The sequence below is a fragment of the Notolepis coatsorum genome, assembly GCF_963971535.1.
Source record: "Notolepis coatsorum genome assembly, chromosome: 4".
Classification (NCBI taxonomy): Eukaryota; Metazoa; Chordata; class Actinopteri; order Aulopiformes; family Paralepididae; genus Notolepis; species Notolepis coatsorum.
In genome coordinates, this window is record NC_140168.1 from 94,009,406 (window position 1) to 94,029,708 (window position 20,303).

At 43.8% G+C, this 20,303-nt stretch overlaps 1 protein-coding gene across 1 annotated transcript in view; it reads right to left on the reverse strand.

Moving 5' to 3' along the window:
* Positions 1 to 20,303, reverse strand: part of galnt12 (UDP-N-acetyl-alpha-D-galactosamine:polypeptide N-acetylgalactosaminyltransferase 12) — a 145,161-nt gene that overhangs the window by 85,782 nt on the left and 39,076 nt on the right. Inside the window, exons 3-5 of the mRNA XM_084313234.1 lie at positions 8,883 to 9,072; positions 4,414 to 4,599; positions 3,476 to 3,593 (exon numbers count right to left, since the gene is read on the reverse strand). Coding sequence (XP_084169360.1) covers positions 3,476 to 3,593; positions 4,414 to 4,599; positions 8,883 to 9,072 — 494 coding nt within the window. The remainder of the gene's footprint in view (positions 1 to 3,475; positions 3,594 to 4,413; positions 4,600 to 8,882; positions 9,073 to 20,303) is intronic.

Sequence of the window (20,303 nt, forward strand, 5' to 3'; positions counted from 1 at the left end):
TTGACCTCTCCCTCATAGACTACAAATGTAATATCACTTCCAGCTCTGTCACTCTCCTCTCTCGAATATCATGCCGTGTCGTGTCTCTAATCCATTCACTCTCACCATTGTTACTCTCTATCGCCCCCCAGGTCCCCTCGAACACTTCCCAGCCGAGCTGGACATGCTTCTAAGATCTTTTCCAGAAGATGGCTAGGACTGTCTTAAATACTTCGAAGCTTCGTTCGATGGGCATGGGATTCGAATATGAAAAAAAAATTCGACTAGGTAAAAAAATATATATATATATTTTTTTTGCTAAATCAACTCTGCCTCTCTTTGTTAACTACAACAAGCAATGCTGTTTGTTATTTAAGATGAGGTCGGACTCTGCACCGACAGATCTGTGTTCATTGTGCTGCTTTTATAAAGCCTCAAATGACGGCTTACAATATTTCATGAAAGCAAAGTGTTTAGTTTGTCTAAGATTTAAAAAGGTTTAAACTTTACAGCACTGACAAAGTTGAACAAAGTGCTGTACAAGTCCCACAACATAATTTTTTTTATTAATAAAAATATATATATATATATATATTTTTCCCGAAGCTTCGAATTAAAATCGAATCTCGGCCCCGAATTCCAAAAAAAATAATCGAAGGTCAGCCCTAAAGATGGCACATCAACACAGGACTGAGCTGCCAGCCATGGAGGACCTCTACACACGGAGGTGCCAAAGGAAAACCCGGAACATTCTCAGAGACCACAGTCACCCCGGTCACAGACTGTTCACTCTGCTACCGTCTGGCAAACTGTTCACTCTGCTACCGTCTGGCAAACTGTTCACTCTGCTACCGTCTGGCAAACTGTTCACTCTGCTACCGTCTGGCAAACTGTTCACTCTGCTACCGTCTGGCAAACTGTTCACTCTGCTACAGTACCGGAGCATCCGCACAAGAACCAGCCGGTTCAAAGACAGTCTTTTCACACAAGCGTGTCAAGCCACAAGACTCCTGAACAAGGACAAGAACAGGAGATATCACTCTTAAAACACTCTTGAACACACACACCCTGCACCTTAATATGCACATACAATTTTAACAAAGATACTTTCTGTAAATAATTGACTATTGTGGCAACCCCAAGCCACCCCGGGCTTGGTGATTGAAGGACGTTACGTAGCGACCCAATGGCTGGGCGCTGCCCATATTTGGGCATCCGCTTCCGGACGCAACTGTCGCTAGAAGATCATCAGGAGTGATTATCGAATCACGGCGCGGTGCGCCTGTTGAGGAGGGGGGACTTAATGGAGCCAAGGAGCCCCCTCTCACTCTCCCGTAGCAGCGCAAGGCGAGAGGCCACAGAGCGGAGACGCCGCCCGGCCGACAGATTAATGCTAGAAAGCTATTATTGTTTAGTAGAAAATAAAGAGTATGATTTTGGGAACTGCAACCTGTCTGTGTGTTGTTTATTCTGCCACCCCTACACCTGGAATTGTCACACTATATTATTTTATCTTACTACTATTACTTATTGTTATTGAACACACACACACAACCTGCACTGCACCTTAACATGCACATTCACTATACGCAAGACACTTTCTGTAAATATGGTTATAAGACCAAACAGCCAGTCAGTTTCGAAAAAAGTTACCACCTCCGGTTTTGCCTCCCGGTGACCGGACCAATCACCTCTGATGGTGAAAATTATTGACCGTTTTTGTAGCCAATGAAATTCTGGAAACGAGGATATACTGTATATGACGTGAGGGATAATTCCGCGGATATATACGTCCTTTTCTCAGGCGAAAGAAGAACACTCGAGAACACTCTCCTGCAGGTGTTAAATGCATTGGTGACAATGGCCATTTTGGATAAACATACTGATACACACATTATAAAGACAGACCCACACACTCACACAGACAGACAGACCCACACACTCAGACAGACAGACAGACAGACCCACACACTCAGACAGACAGACAGACCCACAGACTCAGACAGACAGACCCACACTCACTCAGACAGACAGACCCACACACTCAGACAGACAGACCCACACACTCAGACAGACAGACCCACACACTCAGACAGACAGACCCACACACTCAGACAGACAGACCCACACACTCAGACAGACAGACAGACAGACCCACACAGACAGACAGACCCACACACTCAGACAGACAGACAGACCCACAGACTCAGACAGACAGACAGACAGACCCACAGACTCAGACAGACAGACCCACACTCACACAGACAGACAGACCCACACACTCAGACAGACAGACCCACACACTCAGACAGACAGACCCACACACTCAGACAGACAGACAGACAGACCCACACAGACAGACAGACAGACCCACACACTCAGACAGACAGACAGACAGACCCACACACTCAGACCCACAGACAGACCCACACTCACACTCACACACAGACCCGCACACTCAGACACAGACCCACACACTCACACACACACAGACAGAGACAGACAGATAGACAGACCCACACACACACACAGACAGACCCACAGACAGACCCACACTCACACACAGACCCACACACTCACACACACACACAGACAGAGACAGACAGACCCACACACACACACACAGACAGACCCACAGACAGACCCACACTCACACACACACACAGACAGACCCACAGACAGACCCACACTCACACTCACACACAGACCCACTCACACACACAGACGGACCCACAGACAGCCAGACACAGACAGACACACACACACTCACAGACAGACAGACCCACAGACAGCCCCGCTCACTCAGACAGACAGACAGACCCACACACTCACAGACGGACAAACCCACAGACAGCCAGACACAGACAGACACACACACACTCACAGACAGACAGACCCACAGACAGCCCCGCTCACTCAGACAGACAGACAGACCCACACACTCACAGACGGACAAACCCACAGACAGCCAGCCACAGACAGACACACACACTCACAGACAGACAGACCCACAGACAGCCCCGCTCACTCAGACAGACAGACAGACCCACACACTCACAGACAGACAGACCCACAGACAGCCCCGCTCACTCAGACAGACCCACACACTCACAGACGGACAAACCCACAGACAGCCAGACACAGACAGACACACACACTCACAGACAGACAGACCCACAGACAGCCCCGCTCACTCAGACAGACAGACAGACCCACACACTCACAGACGGACAAACCCACAGACAGCCAGACACAGACAGACACACACACTCACAGACAGACAAACCCACACACTCACAGACAGACAGACCCTCACAGACAGACCCACACACTCACAGACAGACAAACAGACCCACACACTCACAGACAGACAGACAGACAGACAGACAGGCAGGCAGACAGACAGACAGACCCACTCACTCACAGACAGACAGACAGACAGACAGACAGACAGCCAGACCCACTCACTCACAGACAGACAGACCCACTCACTCACCCTGAAGGAGAACTCCAGGTTCTCCCCGCCCCACACCTCCATGCCAGTGTCGTAAGTCCCCAGATACTGGAAGTAGTTCCTGCTGACGGCGAACAGACCTCCGGCCATCGTGGGAGACCTGAGGGAGGATTGATTGATTGAAAACTTTATTAACAGATTGCCGAATGGGTACAATACAGTACAGCTCAATGCACACAGACCAGAGAAAGACTTTCGTCTTGTTTACATCAAGGTCCCCCATTTTCAATTCATCATAGGGAGGGAGGAAGGAGGAAGGAGCCAGAGGGATTTGAACTTGGTGGTATTTTAATTCTGAACGTTATTGTATTTGTAAGTTCAAGTTCATCATCAAAAAGCAGCTCATTTAAAAGAGATTTGACCACCTAGGAATGAGAAAGAAATCTAAAATCAAACTTGGGTATTCAAAAAAACGTGTTTATATAATGGGAGTCGATGATATTCTTGTACATAAGGGATACAGATTGCTGTAAAAAAAGATTTACACAGTGAATAACATGCAAGGGCCCACACATGCTATAAGTAACAACAAGTAGTTGTTTTGGTTTGCAAAAAAAGTATGCAGTCCTCAAAAAAGATAACTAAAATGGCCACTTTTGGGGGCACAGGTTAACCATTTCACTGCCACACAACAGCAGGTTAACCCTTTCACTGCAGCACTACAGAAGGTTAACCCTTTACTATCACACTACCGATGGGTAGTAAAGGGTTAAGCTTCTGTAGTGCGGCAGTGAAAGGGTTAAGAAGTTAAGGACTTTAGAGGAAAAAAACAACTCTGAAATATCAAAATCCATCACAAAATAAACAACACCCTGAGCTAAATCCATGTCAAAACATCAACACAACCAAAGTTATCCACAAAGCAAAAATTTACATGGGGAGACAGAAGGTTTAAAAAAAAGGGTAAACAAAGAACTCACCTGATGACATCGATGGGCGAGCGGCGGCGCTGCTGCTCGTGGTCGGGCACCGTGTGCCAGGTGAAGACCAGCCGCCAATCAAAGCCACCGATCTGGGGCTCGCCGGGGTTGCCGAGATACTGGAAGGTGTTCCAGTCGATGACGTCGATAACGGGACAGACCACGGCGGTCGGCTCCTCCTTGATCCTGGGGTGGTCGGGATAGAATGGGTTAGATATTCCTTTATTGATCCCCTTGGAGAAATTCAGGCATCATAATAGCATGGGGAGGTTGGGTACAGGTAGTAGAAGACATATTATAGTACAGTGGAGAAGTAAACATTTAAATATAACAATATCATTTACTCTGGACATGCACATAAGGGCAAGTAGGCAGTGTAAAAAGGTCAAGGTGCAAGATGAGGGTATGTATACCCTCTGTTATATTTGCCCTACAATAAATAGATATATAATCTAATAACTAGTATCTAATCTAATATATAATCTAAAAATGCTAAAAATGCTAAATGCTACAAATGCAAAAAAAGATATGCTCTGATGAAGTAAGCATACAGTATACACATAAAGTGCAGTATGCTAATCTAATATATATAATCTAAAAAAACGAAATGCTAAAAATGCTAAATATAATGCTCTGATGAAGTAGTATACAGTCAATTGTACCTATCTCAAGCCCTGCCCTCTTTTCTTGATCATGTTTTCATGTGCCCGTCAGTTCTGCACAATGTATCAAACAGATTCTTCCGTTAACATCCTCCACATAAACATGCGTGAATTTGCAATAGCCGCAAGCTTTTTGCAATAGGCCACTCCCATTGCCCCGGCCCCTTTTAGCTCATTGACACGAACACATGCCAATCCTCAGCTGTGACCGCTGGAGGGCGGGGACGTTTCTGCGGACTGACTGACCAGAGTTATAGAGCTGCTGGTTGCAGTTAAAAAGCAGTGGTGGGGACTTCCGGTTTGGCGAGGAGCGGGTGAGCAGCTGCAGAACAGAGCTCCCGGTCCAAAACTCAAGAAAGGTAATAAAAAGTTATAAAACACGATAAAAAGTAACAACTAGAAGATAAAAGAAAGATGACAAGACCCAGTGCACAAAACTCGAGGAGAAGTGAGAGAAGAGTGACCCCCGACTAAGAAAATGCGACGAAGGGAAAGGTACAACACGAGGAGATGACGCAGCAAGTATAACGTTAGACCACAGCGAGGTCTGGCTGGAGATGGAGCTACAAGCTAACATGGAAGCTAACACGATGAATATGCAAGTTAGCATCCGGATCAGGCTAGAAGCAATACAGAATGCTAACGATGCTAACATGCAAATCAACATGCAGGCTGGACTCGATGCAATACAGAATATTCAGAGGAACATAGAGGCTAATTCAAAAGAAATAAAAACGTTAGAAAACAGCCAGGCTGGAGACGAAGCTACAAGCTAACATGGAAGCTAACCCGATGAATATGCAAGCTAGCATCCGGATCAGGCTAGAAGCAATACAGAAGGCTAACGATGCTAACGTGCAAACCAACACGCAGACTGGACTCGATGCAATACAGAATATTCAGAGGAGCATGGAGGCTAGTTCAGGAGAAGTGGAACGGACGACCCCCAAAAGAGGGACAAAGAGACGCTGGATACAACCGGACTCGGGCACCGAGGTTGGACGGACCGTCCGGGATGGGGGGGCATAGTATCGGCGGATCGACCCGGGAGAGGGGGGCCTTGCGTGTTGCGGGGTTACCCACCATATACATAAATTATATGGTGGGGTCTTGTGGGTTGTGGGGTCGATGTGCGGGGGAGGGTTATCTGTGACATGGGAGGTAACAGGCTTGGCTCGGTGGGGGGGAGCCCCCTGCACTCCCCTCTACTGGGCCAGGCCCAATCAATTCAAGGGACCCGTGTCGCTGGGGCCCGGCTCCGTGTATAGAGGTCCTGGGATATGGGAGAGCCCTATCTCTCGGGGTGGATGGCGGGAGGGGGGGGATATTTCTTTATTATTTCTGTTATTTGAATGTATTGTCTGATGTATGTTTGTAAACTAAAACTGCAAATAAAAATGTAAGTTTAAAAAAAAGCAGTGGTGGAAGAAGTACACAGTTCCTTTACTTAAGTAAAAGTAGAAATACTCAGATAAATGAGTACTCGGTAAAAGTAAAAGTCCTCCGTTCAAATTCTACTTAAGTAAAAGCAGAGAAGTATTTTCTATTGAATGTTATGTTATGTGTGGGTATATTTGTATCCCTGTTAGTTAACCTGTTAGGTTCGTCTGTTCCATGTATCTTGTGTTCATGTAATCTTGATCCGTGTGTTCTCCAGTGTTTTGTATTGTGTTGCCCGTCCTGTGCCTTAGTTGTAGTTCCTTGTCTTGACTTCCTGTAGTTCTTTGTTTGTTTCCCTCCCAGGTGTATCCATGTGTAATCGGCCCAGGTGTTTCTTGTTCTCGTCATCCCCTTGTGGATATCGGTTTTGTTCTCCTGTGTTTGGTGGCTGATCCTGTCTGCACAGTCCTGTCCTTTGTTTGTTCGTTATCCTTTTATGTTATTCCTGCAAACCGGATGGTAATTTATCATTAAAAACCTTTTTGTTATTTTTGGCTACCGTTTCATAATACGTTCCATTGATACCAGACAGCGAGTATTTTTATGCTAATCAATGGTAACGTAATACATTTATTTAAGTATCTAAAGTAAAAGTATGCATTCTACTAGGCCTGTGATTGATTGATTTAATTGACATCTTGTTTACATCAGGGTCCCCCATTTGTGCCCGACTAAGGATATGTATAGTCGACTTTGATTGGCCAAAATTTGCCGATAGTCGACTACCCCCCCATTCTACATGACGTTTGTATATTCCAGTGCTTGGGGGCATTCAATACTTGATCCATTGACCTCTAAAGGTTATGTTAACACTTTGGGTGCTGCGTTGTTTCCGGGGCCCATCTATTCAGTGCCACGCTGTAAACGATAGGAGGCCTTCACCTTGTTTGTAGAGCTATAACTATATTTTATATTATAGCTATGGATACAATACTATGGTGATTTGACACAGAGTTTCTTCCGGTCAAGATGCAAAAAAGAAATTATTTTCCCATCCATACGTTCCCGTTTTATACCGTGGTGAATATAAGTATGGTTTTCGAGCGGTCTAGGGTCATTCCTGGGAGGCTGGTAATAGCATGCAACGTGTATTATACTAAATGCATTGGCATTTCGTCCCTACACACGCTACAATTAAAAAATCAAATGCATATGATGGGTATTATGTTTCCATCATGAATGCATGAAAGGGTGGGGGGGGGGGTAGTTTTGTGATGCTCTGATCGCCACCAACAGCATACGTTGTGGAGTAACGTTACAGTAACACTTTCGGATCGCAATGAAGGCATGCTCGGATCAACGCAAGATTGATATCATATAGCCCTTACCTTGACTAGGATGTGCCCCAAAAAGAATATTCCAATTATCTGATCGCCTTTCCAAGTAATTATGTCCATCACAAAACACGGATCGGGAGTACTTGATTCTTCTCAATCCGATCGGGACAACCGCTCCACTTGCCCGACAAAGGAAAAGTCCGCCCGGACCCATATAGTCGACGGACAGCCCAAGACACAATGTTACAAAGGGTGCTCAATACCGCTGTCTGGTAGGATGCGGCCGGTACTGCACCTTTGGTGTTCCAGTATGTCTTTTACAGGCAACATACAGCTCCCTGACATTGAATAGGGTATAAAATTTTTTTTTAAATTAAAACTACCCAGAAACGCATTAACACGTGATTGCCACTCAACGGTCAGGCCTCAGAAATGTGTTAACACGTGAATGGCACCGAATGTGTTAAAAGTGGTATGTGGTCCAGTTATTCTGCTCTGATTACGTCCTCTTAAAGATGACAGGCTTCAGATTTGAAAGACCATTATCTTCATACATTTGCCATGTTTTCAATGCTAAATCTTTTTCTTCAAAAGTAACTAGTAACTGGGCGGCTCAGCGGTCTAAGCGCTCGTCACCAACGGGCTGTCAGTGTTGCCTCCGGCTTGGGCCGGCCGTCATACTAACTCAATTGGCAGAGTCAGCGGGAGGGGAGTCGAAGGGTGGTAATCTGGTCATTGTAAACAGCGACTCCTACAGGTCGGTCAGGGCGCCTGCACAGCAAGGACAGGAGATGTCAAGGGTAGTGTGAGCCTCCCACACGTTACACCTCGCCAATGAGAGTCCTCGCTGGCAGGTGAAAAGAAGTGGCTGGCTGACTCCGCATGTATCGGAGGGGACATGCGATAGAGTCTTCAACCCTCCCTACGAACGACCAGTGAGGGGCACATGCGAGCAACGATCAAGACAGGGGAGGGGGGAATTGCCATGACTAAATTGGGATGGGAGAAAAAACTGAAAAAGGAGAAAAAGTGGATCAAACAAAAAAAAGTAACTAGTAACTGATGGGTTAGAGGAAGAGGAAGTGGTCACCTGTGTAGGAGGGGCTCCAGCCAGCCCTTGTGGCTCTCGCAGTGACAGTCCAGGAAGGTCAGCACGTCGCCCGTGGTGATGGACGCCCCTAGCAACCGGGCGCGCACCAGCCCTTCCCTCTTGGTGGCACGGATCAGACGCACCTTCCTCAGGCCGGCGATGTAGTTCTCCAGCGGTTCCTTCAGGTGAGCTGCGGGGGAGGAGACAGTGATGCATAAAGTCTCAACAAGTAAGGTGGAACGGGACTTAACCCGAGTTGGCCTTCAAAATAAAAGCACAGAAATGTTTTTTATTTTAAGGGCCAAATACGTTTATTTTATTTTTTTACCCAGGGACAGTGCACGTTAATCAACATCTTCAGTTGCCACATCAATGTAAATGTGCCAGAATTAGCTAATGAGCATCTGTAGTCCCTGCCTACCATGCATGTCTTTATGGTGTGGGAGGAAACCAGAGTACCTGGAGGAAACCCACGCCAACACAGGAAGAACATGCAAACTCCACACAGACCCCCTGCTGGGGTTCGTACCCAGGACCTTCTTGCTGTGAGGCAACAGTACTAACCACTGTGAACCAGGACCTTCTTGCTGTGAGGCAGCAGTACTAACCACTGTGAACCAGGACCTTCGTGCTGTGAGGCAGCAGTACTAACCACTGTGAACCCAGGACCTTCGTGCTGTGAGGCAGCAGTACTAACCACTGTGAACCAGGACCTTCGTGCTGTGAGGCAGCAGTACTAACCACTGTGAACCAGGACCTTCTTGCTGTGAGGCAGCAGTACTAACCACTGTGAACCAGGACCTTCTTGCTGTGAGGCAGCAGTACTAACCACTGTGAACCAGGACCTTCTTGCTGTGAGGCAGCAGTACCAACCACTGTGAACCAGGACCTTCGTGCTGTGAGGCAGCAGTACTAACCACTGTGAACCCAGGACCTTCTTGCTGTGAGGCAGCAGTACTAACCACTGTGAACCAGGACCTTCTTGCTGTGAGGCAGCAGTACTAACCACTGTGAACCAGGACCTTCTTGCTGTGAGGCAGCAGTACTAACCACTGTGAACCAGGACCTTCTTGCTGTGAGGCAGCAGTACTACTAACCACTGTGAACCCAGGACCTTCTTGCTGTGAGGCAGCAGTACTAACCACTGTGAACCAGGACCTTCTTGCTGTGAGGCAGCAGTACTAACCAGTGGTGCAGTGCTGGGCAACCGCGGTCAAACGGCGTTTGGGCTTCGAAGTGCGCGCATCCTATTATTATGCAAAGTCTAGGTGATAAGTGCCTAGACTTTGCATAATAATAGGATACCGTTTGGCCTCCGCCCATATTACGACTGCACCCCTGGTACTAACCACTGTGAACCAGGACCTTCGTGCTGTGAGGCAGCAGTACTAACCACTGTGAACCAGGACCTTCTTGCTGTGAGGCAGCAGTGCTAACCACTGTGAACCAGGACCTTCTTGCTGTGAGGCAGCAGTACTAACCACTGTGAACCAGGACCTTCGTGCTGTGAGGCAGCAGTACTAACCACTGTGAACCAGGACCTTCTTGCTGTGAGGCAGCAGTACTAACCACTGAACCCAGGACCTTCTTGCTGTGAGGCAGCAGTACTAACCACTGTGAACCAGGACCTTCTGGCTGTGAGGCAGCAGTACTAACCACTGTGAACCAGGACCTTCTGGCTGTGAGGCAGCAGTGCTAACCACTGTGAACCAGGACCTTCTTGCCGTGAGGCAGCAGTACTAACCACTGTGAACCAGGACCTTCTTGCTGTGAGGCAGCAGTACTAACCACTGTGAACCAGGACCTTCTTGCTGTGAGGCAGCAGTACTAACCACTGTGAACCAGGACCTTCTTGCTGTGAGGCAGCAGTACTAACCACTGTGAACCAGGACCTTCGTGCTGTGAGGCAGCAGTACTAACCACTGTGAACCCAGGACCTTCTTGCTGTGAGGCAGCAGTACTAACCACTGTGAACCAGGACCTTCTTGCTGTGAGGCAGCAGTACTAACCACTGTGAACCAGGACCTTCTTGCTGTGTGGCAGCAGTACTAACCACTGTGAACCAGGACCTTCTTGCTGTGAGGCAGCAGTGCCACCGTGCCGCCCAACTTGCCAAGAAGTCCCGTTTCGTACAGAACTAGTAGGTCGCTTTGGATAAAAGTGTCAGCTAAATGACTAAATGTAAATATTAATGTAAATACCCATTGTTCAATTATTAAACTGTATGCCTCACTGTGTTGGAAGAGACTGGGATCATTTTGTGCAAGGCAACATCAGGCTTGACTTAAAACATTACTTTCCTAACTTAGTGAAACTAAATGTAACAAATTAACACAGATATAAATGTACTGAATTGTTATTTCTTATTTTATTTCTTATTATATTATATAAATAAAATAAATATCGGATTGGTGCATCCCTATTTACAATAAAGTAAATCGGAAAAGTAGGCTACATTCTTGACGTTAGAACTCCCAAAATAGTGTTAGCATAAAAAAAGGTGCTGTAGGCCAGCTGTAGTTTACATAGCTTACATACAACTTTCTCTCGAGGTTCCACAAGTTGACAAGTCCAAAAGTATTTCCAAACAGGGCTTTTAAGATTGCCAAGAGTGGTGGTGTAGTGGGCAAGGCGCTCGCCATCAACGCTGGAGACGCTGGGTTCGAATCCAGCTCTCGGCGCTGCTATCAGCTTGGCTGGTCGTTCATACTAACACAATTGGCAGTGTTAAGGGTGGGAAAGCTGATGGGTGGGTCCTGGGCGTTGTGGACAGCGACGGACAACCAGGAAGGGGGTTGGGAATTGGCATAACGACTAACAGTGGGATGGGAGAAAAATCGGAAAAAGGAGGGGGGGAAAAGATAAAAAAAATAAAATAAAAAAAAGATTGCCAAGAGTGCAAACCACGGTCTTCGCGACAGAGTTGGGTCCTGGATGGTCTGCCATCACGCCATGGTTACTGTGAAAGTGATGTTGCGTGTCTCCTATCCGATCATGCAGTGTATACAGGCCCACGCGAGAAGTTGAGACAACTCTGGCAGCTAAGGGTATAAGTAAGATTGTTCGTCTAACAGTGTCGAACCCGAGTGCTAGTCTTGAGTGCATAGTAGTATAGACATAGTGGTAGTTTTTGAACATAGATCATAACGGGAATTCAAATCAAACTAATGTGTAATAATCTTGTAGAAACATGCCAATCAAAAAGGTTCTAAGCCAACATAAGATTTAGTCAAAACAGCTGTCTTATTCAGTCAGTCCATGGGCCAAGTTAGCGCAGGAGGAAGTAATCAACAGCTTGGAAGGTGCGACAGAACCGGTTTCCTTCAAGACAATAGAGCAACTGTTTACAAGGGGGGTGGGTAAACAGCTAAAACAATGAGATGATCAGATCACATGCAGTTGGTATCGGCTGGCCCGCGGCCTAGGGACAACACAGGTGTAGCCAACCGGTCTGAGTAGTATGAAAAGTCTCAAATAGGAATTATAGTTAAATAACTTAAATGTGTGTTTAAAGAGATAGGAGGTTTACCTGCATATATGACTGTTAGGCTGGACTGATGAGGCTGAATAGAGTAGTGTGATAATATGATGTGATTATACTAGCTCAGAGACAATCACTCAACACAATGTGAAATAACTGCAAATGTCTGTTATATTGGGGTAACAATCCTGAGTGAAACTGATATGAAATATACAATGATTATGAGTCTCATTTAGCATCAAGATAAACTGTTCTCTGTGTTTATGTAATCAATATATCTTGGGGTTCACCAACCAAAGTACTAAATATACAGTGAAACTATTCTCTGGGCTTAAACAAAGGAAGGTTCAGTTGGCTGTGTAAGGACAGCCCCTGTTTCAAATCCAAACGTAGCTGGCCTGGGATTGGATGAAAGGATTTGATGATGTCATTTTTGATGACATCACGCAGAAGGCTCTAGGTTGGGATATAAACTGGGGTGGGGTGACGGTGAGGGGGAACTCTGAAACCAACTCACCGACCAGGAGACCACACACACCGACGCGGGCAGAGGAGCAGAAGAACAAAGAACAGAACTTTGGAGGGAGAATAGACTGCTTTGTTCACTAGCCAAGAGAACAAAGCCATCAACAATTTATCAACTATCATTCATTAATCTGATTTCTTAGATAGGGCGAGAGCGGCATAGTGCTCCGGTACCTTGAATCTTTTATAGCATTCTTTATTGTAATTTGTATACAACTCTGAACTTTGATTAAACAGCTGCTGTTAACTACCCTCTTCTCCTCATTCCTCCTGCTGCACCGCTGAGCGTCATAACAAAGACCCTCGAGTCTTTGTTTAAAGTATTTCCCAGGGCTTTAAAGTTTTTGAATCACAACGCAGAGCAGAGGAGATTAGGTTCTGATACAGAACCTAACCATTTAGCTTGGGAAAATACTACAACATAGCATAGTAGGTAGTAATATAGGCAAAAGTTTAAAAAAAAGATTTCAGTAGATGTTGACACGGAAAAACTGCATAGGGGAATTCATGAACACACTGTGACAATATTCTGGTACTTTGCAGAAGGTGTCTAGTGTATATTTGCATAACCGTCGGGAGGGGAGCCAGGCCAGTGGGAATGCCCGGCATGCGACACTGATGGCCATCTATCAGTCTATGGAAATGCAAACTGGCACCGCCGGTCTTTCTGCCCGTTTATTATTTTACCTGCATGAAGCTGCCTGTCGATAAGCATCCTGCTCTCGGCTTCACCGTGAGGTGCACTTCAGTCTTTAACACTTTCACTACCACACTACAGTAGGTTAACCCTTTCACTGCGACACTACAGACGGTTAACCTTTCACTACCACACTACAGAAGGTTAACCCTTTCACTACCACACTACAGAAGGTTAACCGTCTGTAGTGTGGTAGTGAAAGTGTAAACTCCAAAACACAAGAGTGGCTTCTGCTTACACTAGTCACTACACTAGTCACTAGAATGAGGAAAAAAGTGAGAGCTGTCATTCTGCAACCAGAATAATCCACCTCTTTTGTAAACATGCTATGTTGGTTCTTTTGTGACCCAGGTAAATATGCCAACAATCCTCCATAAAGGGGTGAGACGTCTGAGAATGGTATGCTGCACATTCTAGTGTACATCAGGTCAAATGATTGATTACACTAACTATAAATGTATAGTGATAGAGACCAAAGTAAAAATACCTAATAATAAAATAGACTTAATATAGGGGGCGACAGTGGCTTGGGAGTAGAGCAGTCGTATGGTAATCCGGAGGTTCCCGGTTTGATTCTCGCTCCTCCCGGGCAGCGTGTCGAAGTGTCCTTGAGCAAGACACTGATGAGCAGGTTGACACCTTGCATGGTTGCCTCCACCGTCGGTGTGTGAATGTGTGAGTGAATGGGTAAGATGTGAGAAACAAATTGTAAAGCGCTTTGGATAAAAGCGCTATATAAGTACAGCCATTTACCAAAATACCTGTAAATCACAGTAAATGGGTATACAGGTCAGGACATAGCTTTTCTTATAACACTAAGTATAAGTTATACTATATATTTATATAAATATAAATAAATGCATATACAACACATTCTCAAGATAGATCACTCTGATTAGAAAAGAAAACCCACAACTAAAGTGTACATAAATAGCCACTATTTTTAATATATACAATAAATATACATGGATTTACAGTTACACAAATGGATGTACGATATAAACTGGAATAGCGAACAATATCATGTGTTGTTTTGATACATCTATGGTAATTTAACATTATATTCTTCTAGTACCTCCATTATGGATTAATAGCCTGGTCTGTTGACATTTGCAATATCAGCAACTGTTGATGAAGATTAACACTTTGACTGCCGGGAACCGTCTTTAGACGTCTTTGCTGGCCATGCTAAAGTTGCCGGAGGACGTGTTACGTCGTCCTTATATCAATATTTCAAAAATCTGCGATCGGATTCATATGTCCCCTCCGCTGGCCTGAGATCCACCAGCAGGACCCACTGAGCTCTCTGGCGGTTCAGGAGCGCCATCTGGTGGCCGATCGGCGCAATCGCCAAACAGGATAGAGGTTGTCCTAGACGTCCGTAGTACTTCCGGGCGCTCGCTATAGGTCATGGGACTCTGGCTCGTCACGCTACACGGTGATCGATTGGCAATAACTCGATAAACAACATGATTTGGACGTATATACCATTATACAAGCTGGAGATGGACCGGGTAAAAATATATCCCATAATGATAAGATTTCTACTCTACGATGATCGCCCAACGGCGCGCGGAGACTGGGGTGAGTTTCAGCGTGTAACGTTACCGTCTTCGATACTAACTGCTATTATCAACATTTGACCCACATTAGATGATTGGTATAACGCTGCCCACGGAATTATAAACGCCCCCTCGTCCATCCGGTCAACATCAGATGACGTGTAGTAGGGCTGGGCGATATGGAAAAAAATCATATCGCGATAACGATATGATAATTTTATTTTATTTCTCGATATCGATAATTATCGAATTGTTATAAGTATAAAAAAAATTTAAAAAAAAAAAAAAAAAAAAAAAAAAATTTTAACAACAGATGTATGTTTATTTTGCAGCAATTCTTTGTCATTGCCGCCATCTTTAGTGTTACATCCCCTCACACTCCAGTTCTCAGGCTGCAGCTGGTTTAAAAGCTAAAGTAAACCGGCTTCTCTGCTGGCTGTGGCTCCAGAGGAGTTGAACAGTTCTGGCTCTGCTAGTTTATTTTCGATCTTTTGGCGCTTTTTTGGTGGACAAACCACTGCACATGTGCACTGTGACTCGTGACTGGAGTCTAGTTCTGCTAGCACACATAGCCTACTGTGTACAGACGGTTTCAAAATGTATTTTAAATTAGAAAGCAAACAAAATAAATGGACAAGAGAAAAAGAAATCTGAATTTGGTCAGTATTGTCATTTGGACAAGCAAAGCCATTACTTTAAGTTGCAGGCAAGAAAGACAAGTCTGTCCACTGTCTCTTAAAACTGCCCTGTTGCAGGTAAAAAAAAAAAAAAATTAAAAAAAAAAAAAAAAAAGATTTTTCGATTTTTTTTTAATTTCGATATTCGATATCGATTATTAAAATATATCGCGATATTTATCGTTATCGTTATATCGCCCAGCCCTAACGTGTAGTAACTTCTAGAAGTACGTCTAGTTGGAATTTTTTATATCGCGCTGATTGCCATCAAACTGTATTTCATCATCAATATAATGCATTTGGGGCTATATATCACGTTCTGGAGAAAGCTGCAGAAAGAGATGAAAACATACTTATACATTAGACCATACTTTACTATGAATATGTGAATGAAAAAGTTTAACGTTGCTACACAATGAACAATACATATAGGACTTTGAATGGGCCCTAATAATGGCAATGTAGCAATAGAATTTAAAAAGTTATAGCCCTGCAAAGAAGGGGACTTTCTCCATAGACAAATAGCGCTGGCAATCTATGGTATATCATGAATTTAACCTTAGGCAGCCAAAGTGTTAAGTACTTTAACATTGTAAACCAGCAATCTGAGGGACACAGAGCAGCATAACTGGACCACTTTAACAACCTTCAGGTCAATCGAGGGTTGAATGCACTGAAATACAAGAACACCCTATAGAATATGTACTGTACTTTTACTTAAGGCGAGACACTGCAGGTGAATAGGCAAATATACTTTTTTTGTTGATTTTGAGATTTTGTTATATTTTGCTTCCTAAACATGTCTTCTATGAAACTAGTGACAATAAAACGTCAATAACACACATTTAGTTGTTTATTTTACTTCATTTTGCCTTATTGAATCCATAAATGTGCACATATTTAATGGGGAATTGCCTCATTTGCATATATAAACATACATTTCAGAAAACTTGCAATATATTTTTTCTTAGTTTATATGTACATAACAAACTGGGAAAGTTTCATAGTGATATCTATTTAAATATTTTTTGCCTATTGGGGGGTACTACACTGTTTGTAGCCTGTGTGTAGTTCTGTTCAGTTCAATAACATCATTATTATTATTATTCAGTTATCAGGCATGTGTTTAGGTTGTCTATTACTAATGGTTTGATTAGATATTGCGTTTGTAAATATCTTTTAAAAAAAAAGTATGGCATTTTACAATACAGAACTTTGAAGGCGTTTTCCCAAAAATTTGTTTTAAGAGTTTTTCCTCATACTCTGAGCCAGAAATCTCCACTTCAGTAGCACTCACATACACCAAACCTTCCAGTTCTATTCATATCTATGTTCTGAAGGTATTTTCAGAAGGGTTTGTTGATATTGCATTCATACCCTGATTTATATCACATTTTATTCCTAAAAACATGGCGAAATATGGAATTTTACCATAAAAAAGGACTGAATGGAGTATTTTCTGATTTATGGAGTGATAAAAAGAGATATCCAAAATCCCCTCTGTAATAACCTTTGGCTCTAATATGTCAAGAAAATGAAACAATAATTTTGAAAATGGCTTTATCCAATGTTCAGATTTCTGTCCTGGAATTGTATGCAAATTAGTGCATATTTAAGTAGATAATGCCTCATTTGCATATTTAAACATACAATTTCAGAAAACTTGTAATACAAAAAAGTATTGTCTTAATATAAGTAATCAACTGGGGAAGTTTCATTGTGATATCTATTAGTTAATTTTTTTACCCTATTCACCTGTAGTGTCTCCCCTTAATACAGTACTGTAGTTGTAATGGTACATAATTCACCCACAGACCTATTGTTAGGAACATTCTAGAAAATTAGTGCCGCCCGAACATTCTGGAACGTGTGTGATGATGTCATGGCAGTACATTCTAGAACCTTAGTTCTGCCCGATCATTCTGGAACGTTGGTGATGATGTCATAGTAGTACCTTCTAGAACCTCTAACATTCCTATTTAAGCATTCTGTTTAGCTTTCTAGTAATGTCCACCTTCCATTGGGGGAGCCTGGTGCCCACAGGCCGGCACTCCTCATCTGGAGTAAGAGGGGAGGAGAGAGGGGTGATGGATAAGGGGAGAGGGATGAGGGGGAGGTGAATGAGGAGAGGAATATGATTCAGTTAATGACATGATTGTAAAGCACACCTTTACATGATCTCCAGCACACCTCATTCTGTGAAAAAAACACAAAAAGCTGAGTATTAGCTAAGCATAGACAGATAATAATAATAGTTCATTTATGGAGCATCTTTCATACATAAAATGCAGCTCAAAGTGGATTTTATTGACAACAAACATAACAACTTTGACAGATCAACATTTGTGTTTGCCTTGTCAGGGATAAAACGAAAAGTCCAGGACTTATTTACGGTTTACATCGTTGTCCCTGTTGTTACTGGTTTCAAGTGGCACTATGGCATCTGAAGTGCATCGAGCATTCTTAGTGCATGTAGTAGTATTCATGTTATTAGTATTCTGTTGTCTGTTAGCCAGTTCTTTATACTATCAATGGTGGTCACTACATTACATCTATAACTGTCCTTGTTGGTCATCATTTCCACTGTTATGCACGTGGCTTGCGGTAACGTTGCTGACGTTATGATGCAGAAAGCTATACAGAAGGCTCATGTTATGATGCAGAAAGCTAACCTTATGATACAGAAGGCTCACATTATGATGCAGAAATATCTGCGGTATCGTTACATGTTGGCAGCTAACGTTAGCTAGCTGCTAACGTTAGCTAACTGGGCTGGATATACGAGAGCTAGTTCGCAGTCAAAGTCAAACGTTAGCAAACTAATAGTTTGGTCTACGTTTCTAATACATGCCGTCAAATATTATGTCTTTATGAATTGACCTTACCTTTGAGCAAACATAAGTGTCCTTGGTAATGGTCTTCACATTCACTTGTGTATGTGGTCGACGACACAACATAATCCATCGCTTGCATTTCTCTAGTTTTCGTTTGGGCTTCGGGAAAGGTATGAAAGATACTCCTCCATCCAGTCTTTCAGGGTACCTGGTGTCCAAATTACAGGTACCCCACGCACAGCGTTTCACCATCGGATATTAGGTAGATAATAACATATAAACTGAACTCTTACACAGTGGTTTTGATCACAGCCGTCTGGTTTGATGCAGCCCACAAATGGCTTTTCTGGTGTTGACAGAGTTTTCTGCAGCGAAGTTTTTCCTGTGATATGATTGGACAAATTCTATTTTGGGGCGTGGTTTAGCGACAGGTCTACTGAGGGACATTGGTCTCTCCTTTTGTTAGCAGGAAAGACACAATCATTTCACAAATGAATGCCCACTTAAAAGCTGTAGCCCTATTTCGCCTAAGGTACATGCCTAAGTAAATGGAAGATTGCTCCACTTCTGCAAGGTCAATTAGCATGTTCTTGGTATCTAGGAACATCTAGGGACCTGGGGGTATGTATTTCCAGTGTCAGAAATATTGTGTCTGTTACTAGGCTTGAGTAAATTGTAATGAAGAAAAGGAGAATATAAATGATTTATTTTTGCAATTGTGCCATAACCGAGGTCGCTCACTGAGCTCATTCACCACCTTATTGAGATCAAGTGTAAAAAAGATCTAAGCAAATGAATAAAGGGAAGATGATTAAACAGAAGGATTTGTAGATACAGTAATAAATGATAATCGATTTTAATTATGAATTCATATTTGACCTTGAACTTGCTTACTTACGCCTTTTACCCCGTTTGGGGCATAGGCCGTCAACAAGGGTTCTCCAAGCATCCCGATCCTGAGCCAACCTCTCAAGCTGGCCCCAGGTGTGTCCCATCTTCTTGGCATCATCTTCCAAGTCTCTGCGCCAGGTGTTTCGTGGTCGGCCTCTCTTTCTTTTCCCTTGGGGGTTCCACCTGAGAGATTGTCTTGTGATGCTCAGGGATGGTTTACGGAGTGTATGGCCAATCCATCTCCAACACCGTTGGAGAATCTCTTTCTCTGCTGGCTGTTGTTGTGTTTGTTGCCACAGGTCTTTGTTGCTGATGGTGTTAGGCCAGCGAATCTGGAGGATTCGGCGCAGACAGGTGTTTAGGAAAACTTGTAGTTTATTGGTTGTGGTGACAGACAGTGGTCCTCCAGGTCCAGATATGTGAGGCGTGCCCCAAAGTACACAAAAGTACACATTACCACCCCAGACTCTCGGGGCTCTAGCTCAGTCAATCATTTGGCGATCTCAAAAATCTTTGCACAGGGTTGTAGCCAATGAGTGTGGCTTTCCAATGATACCCCATGATATGATAATTGGGGATCTAATATGGTCTCTATTGATCTATGATCTATTGATTTATGATAAAGAAAAGCAGGGTCCCCCCCTATAGGCTTAACAGGTTAAGTGTCGCAGATTTCAAGATTTATAATCAAGTATTAAATATGACTTTAAAAATGGTAAATGGCTGCATTTATATAACAGCTTTTATCCAAAGC